Consider the following 25361-nt stretch of genomic DNA (forward strand, 5'->3'; position numbering starts at 1 on the left):
GGGCCTGAATGACTGTAGGGTGGGCCTGAATGCCTGTAGCACTGTAGGGTGGGCCTCGGATAACAGGTATGCTCTTGAGGAGTCTATCTATTGGTCTTTCTGCGCTCTGGGTGCGTCTGTCCGCCCTTTGCCCTTTGCCCCTCGCACCACTCACCTTAATCCTAACCCTAGTCTAAACCCAATTCTAACCCTAAAACCACATCTTGACCCTCAAACAGTGCTAGAAATAAGTGAGGACCACCCAAAATGTCCTCACTTTCCAAAAATGTCCTCACTCTGTTGGTTAAAAGCTCAAACTGGTCCTCACAATGTTGTAATTACATGAACACACACTCATACACAGTATTTGAGATGAACTGCTGTAATGGAACATGACTTGCATACCCCCTGCCCCACCCCCCTCCCATATGAAGCAGGCAAATAGCAGGACGCCTGTATATTTCACTGTGACGTGATCTTAAACGTAAAAGGCTGCACATGTTTCACTAAAACACACATCTGGCATTGACTAACTATGTGCAAGTGTCGGAGGAGCAGATAGAACCGTTACTCACGTGGGACGGGGAAGTGGGAGAATGGGGGGGTGAGGGTTTGGGTGGGTCTAACATGTGGGAGGGGTTGGGTAGGGGGGTTAGCCGCTGGGACAGTGAATGATGAGAAGCACTAGCACAGGTAAGGAGAGGAGACAGATGGATGAGGGTGCTCTAAAGGACACAGGGATGGATGGATGTGAGGTATAGGGAGAGAGAGAGAGTGAAAAGGAGGTAAAGTGATGAAAGAGGACGAGAGCAGGTGAAACCGCGCCTGAAATACTCTGATGAATGTGAGGGTGCATTTGGAGAGCTGTGGAGAGGATGCCCGCGAGAGGGGGGAAAAGGGAGAGAGAGAAAGAGGAGAGGAAAGAGGAGAGGGAGAGAGAGGAGAGTGAGGGAGAGAGAGAGAAAAGAAAGAGAAGATGGAGAGAAAGAGGAAAGGGAGGAGAGTGGGAGAAAGGGGAGAAGGAGGAGGAAAGGGGACAGGGGGAAGTGGAGAGGGAGGGAGAGGAGAAGGAGGGAGGAAAAAGAGGAGAGGGAGAAAGTAGAAAGGTCGGGAGGGAGGGAGAAAGAGGAAAGGGAGAAAGTGGAGAGAGAGGGAGAAAGTGGAGATGGAGGGAGGGAGAAGAGGGGAGGGAGAAAGTGGAGAGGGAGGGAGAAGAGGGGAGTGAGGGAGGGAGGGAGTGGACAAGGAGGAAGAGGAGAAGGAGGGAGGAAAAAGAGGAGAGGGAGAAAGTAGAGAGGGCGGGAGGGAGGAAGTGAGGGAGGGAGAAAGAGAAAAGGTAGAAAGTGGAGAGGGAGAGCGAAAATGGAGAGGGAGGGAGAGAGAAAGAGGAGAGAGAGAAAGTGGAAAGGGAGAAAGTAGAGAGGGCGGGAGGGAGGAAGTGAGGGAGGGAGAAAGAGAAAGGGTAGAAAGTGGAGAGGTAGAGCGAAAATGGAGAGGGAGGGAGAGAGAAAGAGGAGAGGGAGGGAGGGAGAAAGAGGAAAGGGAGAAAGTGGAGAGGGAGGGAGAAAGAGGAGAGGGGAGGGAGGGAGGGAGGGAGGGAGGGAGGGAGGGAGGGAGGAAGGGAGGGAAGGAGGGAGGAGTGGACAAGGAGGAAGAGGAGAAGGAGGGAGGAAAAAGAGGAGAGGGAGAAAGTAGAGAGGGCGGGAGGGAGGAAGTGAGGGAGGGAGAAAGAGAAAAGGTAGAAAGTGGAGAGGGAGAGCGAAAATGGAGAGGGAGGGAGAGAGAAAGAGGAGAGAGAGAAAGTGGAAAGGGAGGGAGGGAGGGATGGGAGAGGAGAGGAGAGGAGAGGAGAGGAGAGGAGAGGAGAGGAGAGGAGAGGAGAGGAGAGGAGAGACGAGGTAGGAGAGGAGGAGAGATGTGCGTGTGCGAGGCGTTGTCTGTGATGGCCCTGAACAGAGACGTACATCCTCTTCAACTGCTTTAATCGATTAATATTGCTTTATCAAACAATTATTGATTGTTTGTTGGACTCTTTGACATCATTTTGCTCAAACCATACATTTTTTTTACCCAATGAATCATCACCAAAACAAACTATAGATCTGTTTATTCTAAAAATCTGCTATCTGCTCATGTCTGTAAAGAAGTTCACCTGGTTTGGAGAGGCAGCCTCCAAAACATACGGACATCTGCCCAATGCATGAGCACAAAACTTTACACCAGCTGCGTCCTGCCAGTCCTCCTTCACAGACCGGACCGAGAACAACAGACTAAAGCGTCCTGCCCTCCACGTCCACCCGTCCCGTCACCGGCGGGGCAGCGGGAGAACCTCACTTTACAGCCGGAACCACGACGGGAGAGGGAAGGCGAGAGACAGGAGGAAGTTCGAAAAGGGGGGGAGTGGAGAAGAGGAACTTTGGGCGTCGCCATGGTTACTGCCGACAAACCATGGCAACCAGGTTCACAACTGTACAACAGTGGCTGCGGCGCCGCGGGACTAACGGCATTATCTGTATCTGGGCTCTCTCTCCATACCCATGATGACGGCTTTTAGGCGGCGCCGTCTCGTCACGTCTCCGTCGGGTTCCCACGAGCTGAGACAGGAATCCACAAACACTGTCCAAAAACGAGACTTAAAACATGAACATCTCATTATCTGCTGAATACATCCACCTCCTCTTAGGTCGAACTCCAGTTTCCCGGTTTCCCTGGTTTTGTTCGGGAGCCCATTAGCTGCAGCGAGCGGCCTCTGTGTTCTGCCTTTGGACCTGTTTAAATCAGTTCATTCCAAATTCAGCGCTATAGTCGAGGCTAATACAATGTGCACACGCCATATAATTCATCCACTCCCTTTCCATTAGAGTAAGGCAAGACAATGTGATCTGTCAAATGAGCAGTAATATCTTCACAGGCAGTAAAACGCATAGCAGGGAACACAAGTGAAGGCAGTATATCCACAATGACTCGGATGTTTCAATATTTAAGGGCTGGTAAGGAAAGGAAAGGAAAAGAAAACAGATCAAATTAATAAAAACATCAATACAAAATATATCAATCTCAGTAAAAGGCAAGAGTGCAGATAAAACACCAGCCTGGATTTGAACATCGTCAGAGTTGAGGCCTGTCTCACATCCTCGTGAAGACTGTTCCAGATTTTAGCTTTAGCTTTTATTATTGACTCTGGGAACCACCAGGAGGCCCCTCCCTGAAGTTCTCAGGGCCCGAGATGGTTCACACGGCTGTAACATGTCAGAGATGTACTTTAAACCATGTAGCTTGTAGCAACTTGTAACAAGCAGAGCTGTTTTAAAGTCTATTCTCTGAGTGACAGGAAGCCAGTGCAGAGACCAGAGCACTGGACTAATATGGTCGTATTTCCCGGTTCCACTGAAGAGCAGAGTAAAAGAAATGGATCATGATATTTTCTCCTGCTCGGTTTTACCCAAATATAAAAGCTTCTCGGCTGGTGCTCACAGCCTACAGGCCAGTGTGTAGCGCCTCATTTGAAAGCTAAGACCTTTTTGTGGCTTTTTTTTTGTGTTTTTGTCATGTTTTCGTAGTTTTTTTTTTTTTAGTTTTTCCTTTTTTATCATTCTATAGTCGTGTTTTTGTCATATTTTGAATGTGTTTTTGTTGCGTATGCGTCCTTTGTAGTTGTTTTTTTGTTGTTGTTGCCTTTCCATCACTTTATTTTCGTTGCTTTCATCACTTTTTTGTGGCTTTTGTCTTCGTCGTGTTTTTGTTGTTTTTTCTTCACTCTTTAGCCGTGTGTTTTTGTCGCTTTTTAAAAATGATATAATAACAATATTTTTCGCATCAAACTTTTCATTCTTGCGGCAGGGAGATACCATTTGAACAAACTCACAGGGGTGTTTAAGGTTTAAGTTTTTTTTTTTGCAGTTTTACATACACACACTTTTGTTTCCCCCCTTCGTGAGAGAAAACACCACAGCCTGGGGTTCACAATACAGAAAGAGAAGAAAAAACGATCAAATGGAAACCAACACAAAACAAAAGAAAGAAAAATAAAGAGTGTCAGTGCGAGTAAAGAGGGATGAAAGGTAGAAAAGGTAAATATGTTGGTGCTTGTGGTTTTGTGAGGCTCAGACTGTGTGTGTGAAAAGAGAAAGAACATCGTCAAAGAGGTGTTTGTACTGAGACCAGCGCACAACATCTGAGCTATAATTCTATAGGAAAACGGGCCGATCTAAATCTCTAAATTCCTGGGCCGAAATGAGGCCCCAGCGCTGCCCAGAACCCATCCCACACGGGGGGCTAAAGGGATCTTTCAGGATTTTTGACATAGGGCCTCATTTCCTAGTCATCCAATGTGTTGCTGATTTCTGGAGATATTTTTTTTGGTAATTCATGCAGTTCTTGTGTTTGAAGAGTTTCGTGGCTAGTGCAAGGCTAGTGCATGTCTATGGTATCAGCTAGCCTGCATTAAAAACAGTCTGACCCGCTCCACAGAGCACCTGAGGCAAATCACTTATAACACCAGACTAACCATATAAATGTCTGTGTCCATAGAGTAATGTTTGGAATATAACTGACCTTGCATCACATGAATGATCGCATTCTGAGGGACTATTTTCTAGCAGATCACTCCGCCGCCGCGTAGCTTAAACAACCACGAAGCTGATGCTGCTCAAATATAAGTTATTTTAAATGCAAAATCGTTAACACAGACATTTATATGGCTAGTTTTGCCTCAGGTGCTCTGTGGAGCGGGTAAGACTGTTTTTAATGCAGGCTAGCTGATACCGTAGAAATGCGCTAGCCTTGCATTAGCCTAGCGCCACGAAAATCTTCAAATATAAGAACTGCATGAATTACAAAAAAAAATATCTCCAGAAATCAGCAACACTCTGGATAACTAGGAAATGAGGCCCTATGTCCAAAATCCTGAAATATCCCTTTAAGGGGGTAATGGATCCACAGTGGAGGGACTCCCTGCCCTCGGAGAGGAGTGGAGGGAAGGACCAGGCTGTGGGCAACAGGTCGTACCCTGAAAATAGAACATGTGATGAATCAGCCAGGAGGATTGTAGAAGCTTGTAGGACAACAACTCAAACAAAGACTGAGGAGGCCAACAGTCTGGTGGTGTTTCCCTCTCGCTTCAGAGCTGTTGTTGCCGTTCTGTCCACCCGGTCTGACTCGGTCTGACTCGGGACGGTCAGGGAGCCGTCGCACACAGCTGTGCCTTATCTCACAATGGCATTAACTGCTTTGTACAATATGGCCCTGATCTCTGCACGCAGTCCAAACAAACACAGCCTTCTGAGGAAATGCAGGCTTTGGGCTGATACTGTTCAGGCTCTGGTATGAGGCGCCTGTTCTACGACTGTTCAATTATTACAAATCAGAGTGATGTGTTTTTTTTAAGTGTTAACAGGTGCCATAACAGGGAACCATTTTTCATTTAAAGATATTAATTTGAAACTTTTGCTGTACATGACTGACACAATGAGGAGAACATATACTGCAAGTTTTCAGTCATTTATAAATAAAGTGCTTTATGTCTAAAATGCCAAAAATGCCCCATATTTTCGGCGACGAAATTTGAATAACAGATTGAGCCAGATTGAAATGTATGTTTTTATTTTGTTGACATATTAGCTACAAAGACTTTTTCAGAGGGGATTTTGAATATATTGTTTAAAAGTTTTAAAATAAGCTTCTTTAGTGGAAAAATCTGTAAAAATTGAAATTTCGTTCTTGTTTTTTGAAATTCAAAACTCAATAAATCAGGCTTGGAAGCAGATGTTAAAAAGTCCCTCTAACGAAAAAGAAAAAAATTAAAAATGATGGTTCAGTCCAAGGCTGGAAAGTCTGAAGTCTGTAGGGGCTTAAAATTTCTCATAGAAATCTATGGAGAAACATTGAATCAGTGCAATATTTAAACATGTGATTGTGATGATTAGGATATTATTTCATTCCAGCTGAAAGTTTATACCAATTTGGCTCAAAACTGGAAAACTGAAAAAATTGAGACTGTAAAGTGCTTTACCTCGGTTTAACATACAGCGCTGTGTAAATGTTCCTATGACATGTTTAGGAGTATTAAAAGAATGAATACTTATTAGACTCAGTAGCTTGTGAGTGAAATAACGTGTCAATTAAGTGTCCATATTGGTATTGCAACAAAGGAGTATTGTGATATATTGTCCCAGCCCTAATACTCATCGCTACAAACTCAGTTATTAAAGCTTTGAAATACTAAACAAGATCCGCACTTAGTGAAGTTATGAGAGTTTGTTGCATGTATTTGATCGACACTCCCACTCTTAGTACTCGGATATTTGTATAACTTTTCCAGAGCTTAAAATCTCACCAAAATCAGACCTGGAAGGAGCTGTGTTTCGAGCCGTTAGCCCATCTTTGAGGAATCTTTGGATCTTCTCCCGTGGCTGTTCAGCCTCACCTTCTTGTCCAAAGTCTTGGAGAAGGTAGTTGACAGCCAGCTCTTGTTTGAGAAGTTCCAGTCAGGCCCACAGCACAGAGACAGCGTTGCTCAGGGTGACGGATGACCTGCTAATGGCAGCTGATGCCGGATCGCCATCTCTACTCCTTCTCCTCGACCATGCCATCCTCTTGGATCGTCTCCACACCACCATTGGACTGTCAGGTACGGCTTTACCGTGGTTCCAGTTGTGCTTATCCAGCAGTGTGTAGTAGAGCATGTGTTGGGTCCCACAGGGGTCGGTACTCGGCCCCATACTATTCACAACTTACATGCTCCCCCTCTGTAATGTCATCAGCAAACATGGGATATCCTACCACTGTTATGCTGATGACACGCAACTTTTTCACTGTAGCCCCCTCAGCTAAGGCAGAGTGCGGGGGGGGGGGCGTATGTTAGCTCACTCAGAGGACGTTCATCTGTGGGAGATTTAGCTTCACATGTTTACATTCTACAGAATTGTGTAAGGTACAGGGGGGGGGGGGTATTATTTGTGCAGCTCAGTTCTGTATTGTTTGTAGTTTATGTATCTAATTTAAGTCAGTGCAAAACACAATTTCTCACCGCGGCTTTCCCACTCCTCCAGTTGTGGAGCAGCACAGTCATTGTTTTGACAGATGCCGTCCCTAAGAACCCACAGAAACTCTCTGAATGCAGTCATGGAAATGTCAGCTCGTTTACTTTCTACGGAGGGCCTGATGGTTAAGATTATCTTTATACAAGAATTGCAAAAGAGTAAGGCTCCAAGAAACTTTATTTTTATCTTAAATATGCATGAAATAAAGTCAGTTTACCAGGATCTGGGACTTGACTAAATTGTTGATTCAGTGACAAGGGAGCAGCAGCTAAAAATGGATCAGTGCTGGTGACAGTCTTCTTAAAGCAGAAGCGGACTATGTGAAACTAACTCTTTGACTGCCCAGACGTGTATATGCCGTCATCTAGACTTCGTCATTTGAATAGCGTGGGGTGTATTGGTTCACTTGTGCACGTACCAGCCAGATGCAAGAGACACGCTACGACTGTCAGTGATGTGTGTCCCATTACACACGGGAAAATAAAACAAAATGAGAAGTGGGTGCCTATGCAGTGACAACTTTTGTTTCCAGATGTTTTACTTTTATTTATTTGTTTTACAGTTGTTGAATATATTTCACGGTTACATTGTGAGGTGGGATGTCAAGACTTGGAGCGATATTGTAACTGCCTTTCCAAACAAGCTGTTAGACAACTGCAGCTCGACGCCTGACCAGAACCAGGAAATACGACCATATTAGTCCAGTGCTCCGGTCTCTGCACTGGCTTCTTGTCACTCAGGGAATAGAATTTAAAACAGCTCTACTTGTTACAAGTCTGTCCATGGTCAGGCACCGAAGTCCATCTCTGACATGTTACAGCCGTATGAACCACCTCAGGCCCTGAGAACATCTGGTGGTTCCCAGAGTCAATAATAAACACAGTGAGGCTGCGTTTCAGTTTCACGCAACAAAAGTCTGGAACAATCTCTGTGAGGATGTGAGACAGGCGTCAACCCTGACTGTGTTTAAGTCCAGGCTGAAAGGACACCTTTTTACTGCCGCCTATGGGAATTGATTGTATTTTAACACATTTTAATATATAGATTTTTTTAAATGTTATTCTTTATGTGATTCTTTATGTAATTTTATTGTGTTTTTGCGTGGGTGTCTGGTGTTGCTGTGAGGCACATTGATGGTTTTCAGAGTAGTACATTTTCTTTAGGACAGCGGAGACTGTTGATAATGAGCAGAATTCCTGGCAGGTTGGGGACGGGGGAATAGCTTCAGAGGAACGGGCTGGTAAACATGATTTCAAAGTTTCATTCAAAAGTTGCCTGTAACTAAACCTGAGTAAGTGCAACTCTGCAGCGCCTCTGTGTACTCGTGCACGGTCGGCGTTGGCCAGAAGAGCTGGAGGTACATGTTGGAGGCCATGATGTTTCCATCCGTGGAGACCTCGTCTGTCTCCCTGTAACACCATGGTCTCCTCAGATCTCCATCATAGAAACAATAAGTCAAGTGAAAAGTGACGCAACGGCCGTTTGTTTTCTCCTCAGCTCCTCATCAGCGGCATGCTGGGTAATCGGGAGGGTCGGGGCATTTCCCAGTGGGCCGCAGCACTTTGTGGGCCACCAGGGTAGAAAAAGAGAAAACATGAAGGTGAATAGGGAAGAAATCATTAAGAGTTATCAAGCTGAAACTTTCTCTGTAGATTACTGATCTAAATTAGAAAAAAATATTGTATGTTTTCTGTCATTGTATGTTGCACATGGTGAAGCGAGTACCATGTCTCCACGGAAACGCTGAGGGGAAGGGACTCTCTCTCCTCTGATTCTCGTACTAATGAAGGACAAAACCAAACAGAGCGATGAATGTGGGATACACCATTTAACAGAACCAACAGCGCAGAGAACAGGCTTCACCCCCAGGCCAGGGTTGCCAGATACTACGACAAATACTGCATAGCCCCCATAATCTTACTTGTTTGCATCACTGTAGAATCGGGAGGTGAGCGGGAGAAAATACTGAGTCCCATGCGTGAATCTGAAGGGATGGCAGGGGTTGGGAAAACCAGGAAGCTCCGCCACGTTGTAGGGATTTCCTCATCAACTCTGACGCACAGCTCGACAAAACATCACGCCTTGAAAGCAGACTCCAACAGCTGAGCTACTACAGACCTAGAAAACGTATTTGGCCGAAATCCAATAGGAAGTGTTTGGGGAACTGACCAAAATTTGCCCCACTGTATGCTTTGGATGGGCCCTCACACAAGTTTGTTTTGTTTTGTTCAGTTGAGCTAAACTATCCCGGTGAGCTAAACCTCAGCTAAGTCCACATCATAAAGCTCCTGCGTCTGAATAAGGTCCCAGGGTTAACAAATGAAACGTGAAAAGGGTGGAGAAAGTGTTAAAAAAAAAATTGTATAATGGTCAGAGTAACGACAGCGCCCCCTTCAGGCTGTACCGTGCATTACACCCACCATTATAAGCTCTCCTTCCTCCTCCACTCCCACAGCCTGTCTCTTTTCAAATCTTTACTTACTTTCGTCTAAAAATGTCGTCCGCCTGCGAGAGCGGCAGCCTGTGCGCGGACAGTCCTTTAGCCCTGATTGGGGAAGAATTCCACTAATTAAAAGAGTGGGGGAAGCCACGCTGTCAGGGCAGGAGGTACGCACTCAGCGGAAGAGGAGGAGAAGGAGGAGGAGGAGGAGAGGACGCTGTAGGGAACTCAGACTAGGCCACTACTGCTGAGTGTGCACCGCGAAGGGACGCCCCACGCTCACCACTTAATGAGGCGGAAGTGTGTCAGGTGTCCACAGGTGAGTGAAGAAGTGGGAGATGCCTGCGGAAAGCACTTCAGTCGACAATCACTTATACATGTTCAGACGAGAGCTAAAAGAATGACCTCGGGACCTTGGGTAAGCATTACTATTGTTCTCTGCCGTTCCCCTGTCTTTTTTTTGTCTGGGTCAAAGATCAGGGATCTGTTTTGGAGGATCTGATACAATAAGGCTGAATGACAGGGGTGTGAGGTGTGAGGTGAGGGAAGTGCGGCGCTCGTCTGCTTCTGAGGGACAAAGTTGTTAATGCTGCCATTTGAGGACGGAAGTGGATTTAGTGACGATATCTCTACTCAGGATGAAACTAAAGGGCAGGACCGGAGCATTTGCATGTGTAATTGTAATCATGGCTCTCAATCATAACTGTAAAAAGTATGGTCCCAGAGCTCATGACTTTTACATAAAGGTGTAACTTTACAAAATCAGAATTCAACAGTCGCCATGAGAGGGCAGTACACACAGTTTTAGACAGGTTTAACCTGCATATGCATAAGAGACTTGTTTACACTGAAATAACAAAAAAAAGACAATACTCTCAAATAATCAGATCAGAAATTTCTTCAAGATTTTTAGCATGTTAACATTCTACCACGATTAGCATGCTACCATGCTACCATGGTTAGCATTCTACCACGATTAGCATGCTACCATGCTACCATGGTTAGCATTCTACCATGGTTAGCATTCTACCATGGTTAGCATTCTACCACGATTAGCATGCTACCATGGTTAGCATTCTACCATGGTTAGCATTCTACCACGATTAGCATTCTACCATGGTTAGCATTCTACCACGATTAGCATGCTACCATGCTACCATGGTTAGCATGCAGAATTGAGCCTTTACACAGTAAACACATCTATGAACCCTCTGAGGAAAAACTACAGTCACAGCTCAGCTCGACCCTCAGTCACATGTAGGGCCAGATCTTGTGGCGGCGCACGGGGCGGCGCAGGCTCTTGGCGAATTATTTTCCGAGTGGCGGCGCTATATGTGGGCATCACAAGAGGAGGTGACTGCACTGATGGAAACACAGCTGACATTCACTTCCTCGTTTACATTGCGCTGTCTTGCGTTCTTTCTTAAGCCTTAGGCTCTCACAGGTCAAACTAAAAACTTTATTTACCCCATCGTGAGCTAAACCATGTTCACGTCTCGAGAGAAAAAGAGCTACAGCGTCCGCTGTGGCGCGGATCGGCCGCGCTCTGCGTGAACGCGAAGCAAAACAAAAGCACATGTTCACCCCCCACTCCCACACAACCACTCTCCTGGACGCGGAGTCGATCTGGTTGGAGGAAAATGTGTGTCTCCACCCACTTAAATGCGCCAAGTCTGGAGTGGCAAGATCACAAAGTGCTCCGACTGAGCGCAAAATGTCACGCTATCGTCTCCGTTTTGATGCACAAGATCGGGCCTGTAGTATCCGAGGCTTCATGTTTGGAGTGTTATTCAGGGACCGGGAGAAAAACAGCCAAAAATCTTTTTTTTCCCCCCACTTGCCGTGTCTGCCTCACCTTTAAGGGACTAGATGCAAGTTAGTCATGTTATACTCACTACTGCCACCTCAGGTCTTGTGCGTAACTGCAGGTTCTATATTAAGCTCGTGCATGACGGCAAATCGGACCCGAAGTAACACCTTTTTTAGAGGCAGTTGTGGTGAACAGGTCTGGGCTCATTCTACACATTAGGACATTGTTGAAACATTTAGGGGGAGGAAATTAGATATATATATTTCCTCCCCCTACATGTTCCAACAAAGTCCTAATGTGTAGAATGAGCCCAGACCTGTTCACCACAACTGCCTCTAAAATCCTGCACTGTCACTAAAAACGGTGTTGCTTCGGCCCGAAGTGCCGTCATGCACGAGCTTAATATAGAAGGTGCAGTTACACATATGACCTGAGGTGGCAGTAGTGAGCATAAAATGGCCAACTTGCGTCTAGCCCCTTTAAGATCCAGTCATTTTTAAACTGGTCTTAAACTTTTGATCTGGACAGTATCTTGTAAAAACACATGATCCTGATGCGGATTTTGTCTGAAATCCTGCGTATGAAAACAGGATTGACACGCCGGCTTCGGTAATGACAAAGAGTGAAACGCAGAGAGGACACTTCTGGAAAAGCGGCGAAACAATCAAGTTCATGTGGAGAGAGTGCGTGCGGCTCACTCTTACATTTCATCAGGCGGTGAGCGCTGCATTATCAGACGCAAACAAGTCCGCCCACCGTCATGACTTAGAGAAAATGTCGGAGCTTGTTCCACTGACTTTGTTCCACTGACTCCGCACAAATAGAGTTTGAAATGTCACGTCGGGGGCCTCTCTACATTTGATCCATCCTTTTCGGTTTCCCGGTTTGTGAGCCGCAGACATGGATCACAGCCTCCAGCAAACAGAGATTTATCCCCTGCGCGGACGCGTCTAGCACAGCTGAGCCGCTCCACCAAACAAAATGAAATGTCAGTCTGAAGCTTCTATTTTTATCGGCAGAATCCGTGTACTATCAAATCAAAAGAAAAGAATTCCAGGCGAAATGAGAGTGAATCTGACAATCTGTAAACTCTGATGACTTTGCCGACGCGTGGCCTTGTGGTTCAGGCTGCTTTTGTGATGTTTCCACTGAAATGTTGTGAGGAATGCGTCGATAGTTGAGTCATGGCGGTGACTCACGCTCCCGAAAACGTACTTCTTATCATCTGTAATTAAGAGGTGCATTTACAAACAAGCTTCATCTAAAAATGTAACAAGAAATGACAGCATTCAGCGGAAGAGTTATTTCCGCTCCCCAGAATCACATTATCAAGACTCTGAGCTGGGAATGTTTTGGGGGCTTGTATGTAGGGTCAATTTCAGATTTTGTTTTTTGTTTTATTGTTTTAAATGATATAATATGAAACTACTCGGTCAATGAAAGGACTGTAGTCAGAGCCCTCTCACATCTTCAGGCGGAGAAACATCTGCAGTATGTTGCAGACTTTTGCTTATGCTCAGAACCATGAGAGATATTGGGCCTGGCGCGAGGACAGGTGTCATCTTGTTTGCACTGTGAGAGGGCGTTGCTTAGGCTAACATAAAAAAAGAGGTCGACAAAGGCACAGTTTACTCAAAGCAGCAGTGAGAGCAGCTCTCCTATATCAGCCTCACATCCTTTTCCTCATTTACATCGCGCTGCCTCGTGTCCTTTTAGAAGCTCTATCGGCCAAACTGAATACTTGTGTTAGTCTCTTAACCCCCACCTGAACAGAGCACATTTTCTCCAGCTTGGTATTACACCAATTAAAAAGTTCTTTAAAAAAAATAATAAAGCATCCAAATAGCCACAAAAAAGCTACAAAAATTCTAAGAAAAAGCAACGAAAAAATGACTAAATTCAGCGAAAAAACAACATTTTTGTCCAAAAGTGACCAAAACAAGTGTTACGCTGGCCTATAGGCTCAAGTCGAGAAGCTTTTACATTTGGGTAATGCTAAACTAGAGAAAATGTGCTCAGTTCATGTGGGAAGAAGATAAACCCTGCTGTGGCGCGGGTCGGCACGAGGGCTGGGTACCGTTAAACGGTACCTACTTGGTACCAACCGAAAAGCTCCGGTAGGGGGCGGTATCGTAAAAAAAAAAATTTGGTGCTAATTTTCGGTACTTTTTCTCTTCAAACGTCAATAAATGATCCACAGTGAGTCTAAAAAAGCCTGAACTCATGAGCAGCTTCAGCACAAATGCAGAAGCAAAGCTGTAACTTACTCACACTTCAGTCATTATCAGAGATGGCAGAGCCGCGGTCTGAGCCAGGACTAAACCAGGACAGAAAAGCAGTGACAACACGGTAGTAACAACAAGAAACACATTACCTTTACCTTTAGCTTTAGCCCCGCAGAGCCTGAAGTCACTGCTGTTGTTTAAACTCCAGCTGCACCGGAGCGTTTGGGATCAAAGATTGTTTCTGGAAAAGGTGACCGCTCACTCTGCATTAGCCATGTTTGGAACAGTTATGGTACATTGTTAGTGACAGAGTGAGCGCTCTCACTATGTAACAGATCTGTGACGTGTGAGGAGCTTTCACTGTGGAACAGCTCAGTGAGTTTAGAAAAGTTTATCTGAAAGAAAACGGTGCCTGATGTGGATCTGTCTCTGCAGCTCAGAAGGTAATAATGTCCTTTCTCTCTTTTTATCACTGCTTTAGAGGGAATTCTGCTCAAGTTACAGGTGACGCTGCTGCTCCTGTTTTCTGATGTGCCGTGTTTGTGCTGCTGTGCTGTTTGTTCTCCTGAACGATACTTTTTATACACATTATTTTAACTCAATTAAAATAGCATAGGTATCGAAAAAAGTACCGTAAAGGCACCGGTACCGAAAAGCTGGTATCGTTAAAGTAGTGGTATCGGAAAAAAAACGAAAGGTACCCAGCTTTAGTCGGCACTCGCTCGGCCGTAATTGCGTCAACACGACCCAAACAAAGGCACATGTTCAGTCACAGTTCAACTCTTTCTACAGATTAGAAGCATCACACACGGGATTATGGGCGAGACATTCTTAAAAATCTGCCAAAAATATCACCACATGAACACCAGAGGTCCGGATGATGTCTTTGGTCGTAAAGCAGACAGAAAAAAGGCAGATGGGGCTGTAAAAAAAAACAAGCCACCCTCGTGTACAAAGTGGATCAATAAGATATATCTCATTTGTATAACTCGGCCTGCTGACTGCGCCCAGACAACCATACAACCATCCCATAACGCCTGCCTCACGAGGTTATACGTCCATTCGAGGGCCGGCCGGGATGATAAAACTCCCCGAGCCCAAACGATGTCCCAGCACGCCACCGCCGCCGTAATGCTCTTACTCGGCCCCTCGTTCTCTCTCCAGAAGTGCTGTGTTCTCGGGGCCCACACCAGCCGGCCCGGCACCCACAGCTACACATGCTCCCGCTGCAACCATTTAATTACAGAGGCTCCACACCGGGGCGTTCATCTGCTGGAGGAGCCGACGTTCACAGAGACGGAGACGGGGCGAGAGTTGCATTTGCATTTATACAGTCATTAAAACCACAGTTCAAACCCAGCAGTCAAACTTCGATAACTCTTGATTTTCATTTAAGCGTTGTGTCGCGGAAGGTGACGAGGATGTTCCATTTTTCACTAGTTTAAAGCAAAGCTGAAAACATGCTGAGTGAAGCAGATCCTCAGCTTTAGTCCTGACTCTGGGACCGGCTGGAGACCACTCCCCGTGGTTCACTGCAAAATGACAAACTCTGTGGCGTATTTTGTAAACAAGGAAGTCAGTGTTTCTCACGAGGCATCGGCCGAAGAGCGGAGACTAATGTGAATGAACCATACGACACAAAGGAGTCATTAGCGACTGTTTGGATTTTAAACGTGGGAGAATACAATGTGAATGCATAACGGCGGTTTCAGACAGAGGCGGACTGGGACTGAAAAACAGCCCTGGACTCTGGTCAGCCTGGCCCAAACTAGCGTAAATGTGACACTTCCACAAATACACATGTTAACCTCTTACCCCCCGCCTTAACCGAGAGCATTTTCTCCAGTTCAGCTTTACCCAAATCTAAGAGCAACACTGTAACGCCTCATTTGAAAGCTCGAATCTAGAAAAGTGATGGTAACTTTTCGTCGCGTTGTCGCTGCATTTTTGTCATGTTTTTGTTGCTTTTTCATTACTTTTTTGTGGCTTTTTTGTGTGTTTTCGTCACTTTTTCGTTGTGTTTTCGTCTCTTGTTTTTCTTTTCTTTTTTTCATGTTATTGTTGTTTTTTTATCACTTTTTTCATTGCTTTGTCGTCACATTTTCGTCACATTTTGTTGTGTTTTTGTCACTTTTTTGTTGCTTTTCCAGCACATTTTTGTATTTGGATGCTTTTCTTTTAAGCTTTTAGATTTGGGTAAAGCTCGGTCACGCCCGGGGGTAAGGGTAAGGTAAAGTGAGAGGCCAGACCGGTGGCCCTGGAGCCAGTGGGCCCCTTCTGTGCTCCTCCAGAATGGACACATGGCCAGTCCGCCCCTGGTTTCAGTCACCGTACGTTTGCAGTGGCGTAGCGAGAGTGTTGGCTGGAGCCCCTCTGGTGGCCGCTCGGTGTACTGCGCACTGGGAGAGAGGACGTCATGTGGGCAGGAGCTGGTCACCTGTCCACTCCCAGAATGCAGTTGCACAAGTTTCCCTCAGAACAGAAGCTGAGGTTCTTTAGGTCATGATGAGGTTTCACTATTAGAAATATAATCTGGTGGAGATAAGAGTGAAAAATCGGTCCACTGCTCTTTTTAAGTTGACATTAGGGAACCATAGCTCACTAAAGCAGCAGCAGGAGGGGGATAAATAGCGCTAGAGACTGTTACCTGCAGTGCCAAAGTCATTAGACTGTGCATGTCAAGAGTTCAATGCAAGTTATAAATAATGGGTCCCTTGACTGCTGGGGCCCCAACCCTGCATTCTGGAATCTGAGGACTGGACGGTCTGCAATCTTGGCCTGTCTGCTGAGGGATCCTTCGGCCCTGGGTCTCTATAGCCTGTCCGTCCATGGGAGTAGATCTGTCCTTCTGTGGTTCTCCCAAGGTTTCTCTTTTCTCCTGCTGGGTTTTTGAGTTTTTCCTTGCCGTGCTGTAGAGTCTAAGGACAGGGGACACCTGCGTCATTCGTCGCCTCCCGCTGCTGCTATTGGACATTATGTTTGACTGGATACTTCATTCACCTGAACTTTACATTGTCATATTACAGTTTTGTTCTTTTAGTACGAGAGAAGGTTTAGTTTTTCCTGCTTTACTAGTTTCGATCACTTCCTGTGATCTTCCTCAGAAGCGACACCTGGTGGTGGAGGTGAGGTGTCATAAGGCAGCTTACGCCCCCTACTGACCGGCGCCTTCTCCAGGACGGCCTCCCAGGTGTGGGATAAGGTGTACGCTCCCTCGTCCCGGTTCATACATGTTGATGTTTCCTGATCTCGATGGCTTCTCTGATCCAGCCGTGGTACTTGTTACTTTCGGCACGGATGACCCTGGCATTGTCCCAGTTCATGATGTGGTTCTCCCTCTTACAGTGGTCTGATATGGCTGATTTGAGATCTCCTTTTCACATTCCTTCTGGTGTTCTTTCTTTCGTGTGCTGAATGATCGCCCCGTCTCCCCCACATATGTTTTATTGCATGATAGACATGGGATTTCATAAATGACATCACATTTCCACTCACCTCCACCACCAGGTGAGGCTTCTGAGGAACATCACAGGAAGTGATCGAAACTAGTAAAGCAGGTAAACTAAACCTTCTGTCTTAAGAAGACAGTATGAACCTTTTACAAATTTACATTGTCATATTTATTGCTCTGTTTTATTGCCTTAATGTTCGGTGAGGCCCTGTGAGGCAACTTCTGTTGTGATGTTGGGTTATACAAAACCATTAAACTTGAAACTCATGGCAAACTACTCCTCTAGAGGATGAAGCAGATACATTCTTAGGTACACTTAAGAAAATATCCAGGTGGTCCTGTTTTTGAATAAATACAAAAGGCAAAAGTGGAAGGCCAGGCAAGTGTACAAGAAGGGCCAAAGCCGCCTCTGAGGTGCTTCTGAGGAGACTGTAAAGTACTATAGTAACGTGACTCATGTGCAATAACGTCTATGCAAAACTAACCTCTGTGCCAGAGTCTCTTAATCAATGACTATGACTGTAGACTTTGCACTGCCAATGTTGACTGATATTTTATATTCTGTTCCCATTCTTATTATGCAGATGTTTACACAATATACTTCTATTATCTATTACTTTTGGCACATTTCCCTGAGTGTTTCTCGAGAGCTGCTGTGACCAGTGAATTTCTCCACTGTGAGATCAATAAAGTCTTATCTTACACATGAAGGTAGAAAACGGCTTGGATTATTAAGTCTTCGCCCAAAAGGGGAAGCTATCGATCTTTTAACAGGTCACTACTTTTCAAGAGCAAACTTTGAGCACCATACTTTGCAAAAATACCGCTATATAATGCACTGTACGGAAGGAACATTGAGGGCATTTTAGACGGCAAAGTGTTTTCGGGAGTCTCCTGTGCGGCCCGGTGCTTTCAGGCTCCTCCATTGTCAGTGTTCCCCTCGCTCTCTTCACTGATTGTGGCGGATAATTACCTGGGCTGCCTGCATGGGACTCCTGCTGACTGTGGAGGAGCGCTTAGAGCAGGAAACACCCCACACACACACACACACACACTTCAGCCCAGAGAAATCATTCAACCCACTGCTATACGGAGTTGACAGGTTTTGTGTGTCGCCGGACGTTCTGTCTGGATTCTCTCCACAGCCTCTGTGTAAAAGCTAAAGTCTGACTGATTTTATGGTATGTCTATAACTGCTGTGGTTTCTCTATCATTTACTGTATGAGCAGAGGAGGTTTAAACGCCTCTAAAAGTGTATCTTGGCAGGCCTTTGTTTTCTTTTCCCGTGACTCCGACAGTGGCCCAGGCGGCAGCAGCTGTGCGCCGTTCCAGACGCTTTCGAGGCGCCCACGAGTCAGGAGTGTCGCGAGGATTTCCTGTGGGACGCCGAGACACGCGCACTTCATGGTCTATCTATTCCATCGATCTAACGATTCCCTACGGAGCAATGTTCCACAAGATACCGGCAACATATGTCTCGTTTATACTATTCTAGTCTTTCACTGAAGACGCAGACACAGTTCTTCTGGATATCAAAATCCATCACCATGTATCAGCATTCTTCCATGCATTCATTTCAGACGATCAAAGGTCTCTCTTTCACCCACTGAAGGATACTGGGAAACGTTTTTATTAGCTGTAATTTTAATTTGGTAATAATAATAAAACCCAGGTACATTCTCTCAGTTTTTTGTTCTCCACACCTACAGTCATTGGTTGAATCCATCTGTTGAGGTCACTCAGATAAGGCCAAGTGTCACACCTGCTCTGACTCAGGTCCAGACGTGCTGAGGAGCTGGGACACCTCGGCCAAAGCCTCACTGAAAGCTACACCAGCTCCAGCCCGGAGAATCTCCCGGTCAAAGCTGACTGGGAGAAGCTGGGTTTTTGTAACACATGAATATCCTGATGTAACATCACCAAAAGAGTTGCTTGCAATGGAATGTGAAAACAATACCCGGGCATTCGAGCGTCTCCCAGCGAGTACCGAGGTTTACAATAAACATCACAATCAGTCTGACAGAAACACTCGAATAAAGACAGAGACCTGTCGGGTTTGGAGCAACAGCAGAAAGATCTTATAAAAAGATTATAAGATCATTACAGGGAAAAAAAGACCAAAGAACTAAATCTAGCTAAAAGCAACCACAGAAACTCTCTGAGTCTAAATCCTGGACAAACTCAGAATCATCTAGGTTCATCGAGGTTCTATCCCCAGAATTAGAGTCTAACTCTCTGAACTTTTCAAGACTTGCAACAACAGTACAGTCTGAAAGGATCCAGTGTCTCCAATTGCAGTGTGCACTTATGGGGTCCCACAGAACAGTTACCCTTCGTACTCAAATCTAATTTGTCCTCACCGAACAGTTTCTAAATGATATTCTCTATTTCAATCAGCTTATCATGAGCCTATGTGTGTCGTCTAACAGTGGGAAGAAGAACTTCCTCATCCAACAAATTCAAAATGGGACATTATTTGGTAGAATATGCAGTTATCTTCAAGAAATCCTACATTTTATCCATAGAACATATTTCCCTCCTCATATTCTATTCAAAATGAAAGTGCTCCACCAATTGTACACAATCTCAAAACACAAAACACAATGTGGTTCAAACCTTCTGGACGGGTGTTATAAAATACTAACAGATCTGTTAATGAAGGTTAAGTCCCTCTCTTTAGCTAAGTTAACCCCCTAACCCCTCCCAGTTGTCTTTATCCGTGGCTGAGCTGGAAACTTTAGTGTCACTGATGAAGCCTTTTGGATGAAGAGGCGAAACATCCTTCACCAACTACAGAGTACAGATGACAACTCAAGAACCTTCATCGAAGAAACACTCGTATTACTCTGTGAACGAGAAATAAGCCTTTTTCATGTCGTCATCTAAAATCCGCATTAGCCACTGGTGTAAAAACACGATGTCGTTGCTTTATCAAATCTATGCTATGTTTATACGATCTATTTCAAAAAAAGGACTTCTCTCAAGGGGCTTCCTCCTCTTCCCTCTCTGCTCCTCTTCCTCCGAACACTGCAGAGTTTGGGCCACAGAGAGGCGGATTCTCTCCTCTGATTGGTCAAAGAGCCTTCTTCTTATCTAAGCAGGTTTTGTGCAAAGGGAATGTTTGCATCGATCTACCCTGATAACCCGAACCCTCTAATCCAAGTCAGTATTTCCCCCTCACTGTTGATATGAGATACATATCAACTTGTGTCAACGTTAAATAAACAAGTGACCGCTCCGTGAATGTCCTCCTGGCTTTGTGGACTCGTGGACACTTTTGACTTTTTGTCTCGTCCTTCTTAACAGTTTGAACTCTACTCTTTCCCACATTACGACGCACTGGGGCGAAGTGGGAGAGCTCTCTCTGCTTAATACACGGCCTGTAAAGCTGTTCTATTTAAACCGCTCTCCGCTGGACTGGGATCCATTCATCATGCATTGTCTGCAGGTCCGAGGCTCCCCGGGCCGGGCGTGACGTCAGAGCACTGAGCTGCCTTCTCTCCTCCATCCTGCTCTGCTCATCCTCTCTCCTCCCTCCCGTTCCCCAACACCTCCCTCCTCTTCCTCTCACTCTCCAAGGCCAAAGCGCCTCGTCGAGCTCCGCTGCCCGCCCGCCCGCCCAACAAACTCATTCTCCCGTTCTCATCATTCAGTATTTCCTCTCAAGGACAGGAGGCCATTTCCACCATCACGAGAGCCCGTACTTTACGACTGACCTCAACAGCTGAGGACGACCACGAACTGCGCGTTGTAAATGAAATCTGTGGCTGAAGATCCTCATCGCCGGCGTTTGGGGCTGCCTTACGGGGCCATGTCTCTGAAGTTTAAGGTCTTTAAGTTTTTCGCAGAACGTGGAGAGACTATTCACTCCGACGTGTTGTGAGTTGAAAGCCTTTTTTTTATTTCCCTCTTCACCTCATTATGACTTAGTTCGAAAGGATAATGCCAGCAGAGAGCATTTATCGTCCCCCCAGCCAGTGAAGTGAAGGTTTTATCGAGACACTTTTTAGGACAACTGCAGTATTTGTGTTAAACTGTACATTGGTGACCTGCTCGTGGCCCATGGAAACTCTTAGTATGTCAGATCCTCTACAGTGACAACACAAACGTTATGAGCAATGATCTCAGTAACACGATGATTCTTAGTAACACACCATGTAATATGGCCAAAACATGCACAATAGGTGACTCCTCCATCCAGGTGATTTGAACAACAGACAACAAGATTGTGTTAGTGTGAGTGTGTGTGCATGCGTGTCTTTGTGTGTGTGAGAGTGTAGAGAAACGGGTAGGTGGTGTAGGTGTGTTTGTCTATTGCGTTGACAGCGTATATTGGGAAGGTGGGAGGGTCTTACAGGTCTTTAAAAATCTAAAGCACTTTAGCTTGAAAGAGAGTAGAGAAATATAAGTATTTTCTGGAGGTATTTTTCAAACCCGGAAGACACAACGCTTCAATTCAGTTAACTCCGCCCCCTCTCTCCAAGCTAATCTGCCCATGCATTATTAGCAGTACAATAAATATATAAATAACACAGCAATAAGTGAACTTACTTCCCAATGCAGTTATAAGGAGTTGACATCTGCAACACAGCTTCATAAATGGCTAACACACACGCTAGCACGCTAAAACACAAGCTAACACGCGTTTGGATTGAGTCACCGCTCCATCAGGTGTTTACATTATGGGACTCGTTCACCAAACATCCACCAGAGACAGTCACAGAACAACACTATTTTGGCTGATAGTCACTGAATCCGCACTTTTCTCCGCAACATTATCGTTAGGTAAGAAAAAAGACGGGTCGGGCACTTCCTTTTACATTTTTTAAATGTATTTCTTACAACAGAAATGATGAAAAAGCTGTTTAATAAATTAAAATCAGGCTGTAAGGCACTATATTACAGAAGTTGTGCTCTTCCTGACGTAAAAAACGTCAGAGTGTCACAACTCAGTGGTTTTCCAGCAGAGGGCGGAGCAGCTGCTCAGAGCAGGATTCAGGAGGATTCCTGAGAACTGCGTGAATGAAGTTAAAAACACTCTGGCGGTGTTTTTGATAAGGAAATAGCATTACAACAAAAAGTCCATTTTGCATGAAATAGGCCCTTTAAAGGAGTAATCGGTAAACAGAGTCAGTTAAGGAAACTGGGGCAGCACTGGTCATGGAAACTCTCAGCAATAACAAAGTAACACATGCCTCTACGTGATATTTGTCCTTTGAAATCTAAAAAGTGTGAACCAATGGTAGAGCACTTAATGCCCCCCCACACACTGCACTGACAGGAGCGAGAAGAACTCTCCTTTCAAGTACTTCACCTTCCAGGCTGGACCACGCTCTAAAATGTGTAGCAAGTCTTTTTTCATTTGATCTTTTCATAAAACAAAAACAAAAAACAACGGTTAAACTATATACATTTTTTGACAACGAAATCCAAAAAACAGAGCCGACATATAGGTTATTTCTTTTGACATTAGATTGTTTTTAGCCTTTGAAAGTTATTTCTGAAAGATCTGTATGTTTCTAAGGGTTTCAAAGCTGGATCGCAAACCCCAAAACCTAAAAGTTTAGAAGAGTTTTTCCTGCAGTGTCTCCCCTTAAAACACAGGAGAGCACCACCTCATGACATCATCAGGTGGAACAGAGTGTTGAAGGAGACTGAATTAATATGGAGAATTGATTAATGAAATGCTACGCAACAACAAAAGCGAACATTGTAAAATGTAAAATAAAAAGCTGAAATAAGGTAAGATAAAAAACACAATAGTGGGATGGCTGTATGGACCGGTTTATGCAACATAACAACCCCTGGCTGCGCCGAACCCAAACGCGGGGAGAGGCTGAAAGATGATAAAGACGCTGACCCAGCATTCATGACGTAAATAAAGAGTCTGAAATAAAGAGAGAGAGAGAGAGAGAGAGAGAGAGTGTATCGCTGTCGCCGAGCGCACCAATTAAATTTGATAAATGTGTTCGGGGGCTGCCACGGAGCACAGGAAAATCCCCTACGCAGAGAGAGGAGAGGAGGGAAGAGGAGAGAGGGCGGGGGGAGAGCGAGAGGAGCGACGGACGGGAATTATGGAGAAAAAGTTAGACATGATGATGAAGTGCGAAAAAGAAGCTAAAAGAATGTATTCTGATTATAGACACTCCCTCGCTGCTGGACTAAACAAGCCATTATGGAGCCATTACGGATTGTTTGTGCTGTTGTGTTTGAGTTTGAGTTTAGAAATATCAAGGTGTTCTGTAAAAGAGTCTGAAAACCGTTTGAACTGATATGTGAGTCGATGAGAAACAGCTTAAATCAGTTTTCAGTGGGTTATGAGCCTTTACAAGAAAACCTTTATTTTAAAATGTATGGACAACAAAGGTATAGAATCACTACCTAAGCCTCAAAATGTGACGCGGCTTGTCGTCCCTGTGAAATGGTGGGTCCCAATGCCAGTACCAGGTGAGAAACACTGGTTTGGATCTGGCAACTTTTCATTTCCAAACCAGTATAAAAAGCACTATTAAAAAAAAACTAAGTAGACCAAAGCGCTGAACAAAAAAAGACATAAGGACAATAAGTAATGTCACAAAAAAACAATTTGAACAACCTCCGAAGTATAGATATATATACTATGCCTCAGTCCTGTTAGCATCTGGCCTTTCCCAATGTATTCCTATAGCTCCAAGCGGGGTGAAGTTGGAAGCAACCACGCTCTTCCATGGACATGCACACAGACCAGACAGGTACGTATCAACTCGTCTAAGCTGAGGTAAGAACGGTGAACTGTTCCTTTAAAAACAGTAAGCGAGTCAGCCTGTCTGATGTACAGAGGCGGCTCGTTCCAGAGTCTGGGACCAACAAAAGAAAAAAAAACTCTCGGTTTGGGTCTGAGGAACCTTGATCTACCGACCTCAGCCAACGTGCCGGGTTTATTCCGTCACTACAGTGCGTGATACTGAGCATACATGCGATTCATGCATGGAAACAACCTTGCCGGGGCTAATTTACATCCGTTGTCCCGCTAGCCACACGCGCAAACACACTCTCATTCAGCCTGGATTTGTGATCATGTTCTTAGTGCCAGGGGAAACCAGAGTACCTACGCAGACAATACGGAAAACTCCACACAACTCCAGGACCTGGCTGACAAGCTGAGAAAAATTTTGAATTCAGGGGAGTAGCAGGGGCCAGGTTGGGGAAAAAAAGTAGAAAAGAAAGAAGCCGTTGAAAAAAGAGCGTAGAAGAACGCGGGTGCGCTGCGCGTCGCTGTCCGTGGTGCTGAACGCGCCGCGCCGCTGAATCCAGCACCGCGGACAGCGCCTGGCCGCTCGGACTCGGCGTAAATACGGCGTTCTCTCATCCGCGAAAAGGTGAATATAAACTTTTAAAAGGGAAACCATATTTCCACAAATTGCTACATATCTCAGCATCAGTGTTTGCAAAGAACCCGGAGTGAAAGGAAAGCAAAGAGCAGAAAAACATTGCTTTGTTCTAAAGCAGCAGGAGGAAAGTTATCAGGACTGCAAAAAGCCCAAACAAAGACCACACCAAGACTCAAGCCAGACCAAACCGCGGAGCAAACTGAAGCTCAAAGAAAAAAACCCGCAACTTGCATGTGCCATCAAAGCAAAACCAAGACCAAACCAGGGCCAAAGAAAGAATTCCGAAAAAAGAAAGAAAGAAGCAACTTACGGGTGCCATCAAAGCGCGTCGCGATGGTGTCCAGGAAGGTGTTCTGCGGCGCTAATAATCCCTTCATCACCGGCATGGTCCCTGCGCGGTGTGGCGGCCCCCATCAAAGTGAGCGGCGAGCGGCAGAGACGAGCGGCAGAGACGGGCGGCAAAAGACGGGCGGCGGAGGGAGGGCGTGCGCCACCGCAGCAGTGCGCGGTACAGAAAAGAAAAGAAAAACGAGCTGGGTTCACTTGCGTCCTGCCTGCCGTCTGCACGAGCCGCTCCGTTTTCAGACTCCGCGAGCCCCAGCCCCCCGGGCGCGTGACCGTGACTGGTGCGCGCGCACGGCCGAGTACAGTAACAACAGTTGCAGGAGCGGACGCGCGCAGGTTTTTTTTTTTTTTTTCTTTTTAGGAAGGCGTGGTGTTGACAGAGCTGGTCCTGCCGCGCGTGGGTCAGGTCCAGCACTTGAAGGATACTTGAGGTCATTTTTAAAAACCAGGAGGGGAGACCCGGGCTGTTGTTTTGATTGGCTTTCACAAAAAATATTGAAATGACAACGTGATCTTTTATTTTTAGGGGTTTGGAAAAAAAAATCCAAGTACTTTTTTAAAACTTTTTGTAGGGTGTATTCTTTTTGCCCTATAAAAGTATGTTGTAAAAGTAGTCATTTGTGGAAAACATAACCCTGATGTGTGAACTTTGCATTGTGGTCATGAGATTTGCGTAATGACCGAAAGGACAAGATCGCGAA

At 45.4% G+C, this 25361-nt stretch overlaps 1 protein-coding gene across 1 annotated transcript in view; it reads right to left on the bottom strand.

Annotated features, from left to right (window-relative positions):
* Positions 1–24864, bottom strand: part of kcnh8 (potassium voltage-gated channel, subfamily H (eag-related), member 8) — a 165819-nt gene extending 140955 nt beyond the window's left edge. Inside the window, exon 1 of the mRNA XM_079571228.1 lies at positions 24626–24864. Coding sequence (XP_079427354.1) covers positions 24626–24701 — 76 coding nt within the window. The 5' untranslated portion in view covers positions 24702–24864. The remainder of the gene's footprint in view (positions 1–24625) is intronic.
* Between the last annotated feature and the right edge of the window lie 497 nt (positions 24865–25361).

The sequence above is a fragment of the Gobius niger genome, assembly GCF_951799975.1.
Source record: "Gobius niger genome assembly, chromosome: 14".
In the NCBI taxonomy this organism is placed as follows: Eukaryota; Metazoa; Chordata; class Actinopteri; order Gobiiformes; family Gobiidae; genus Gobius; species Gobius niger.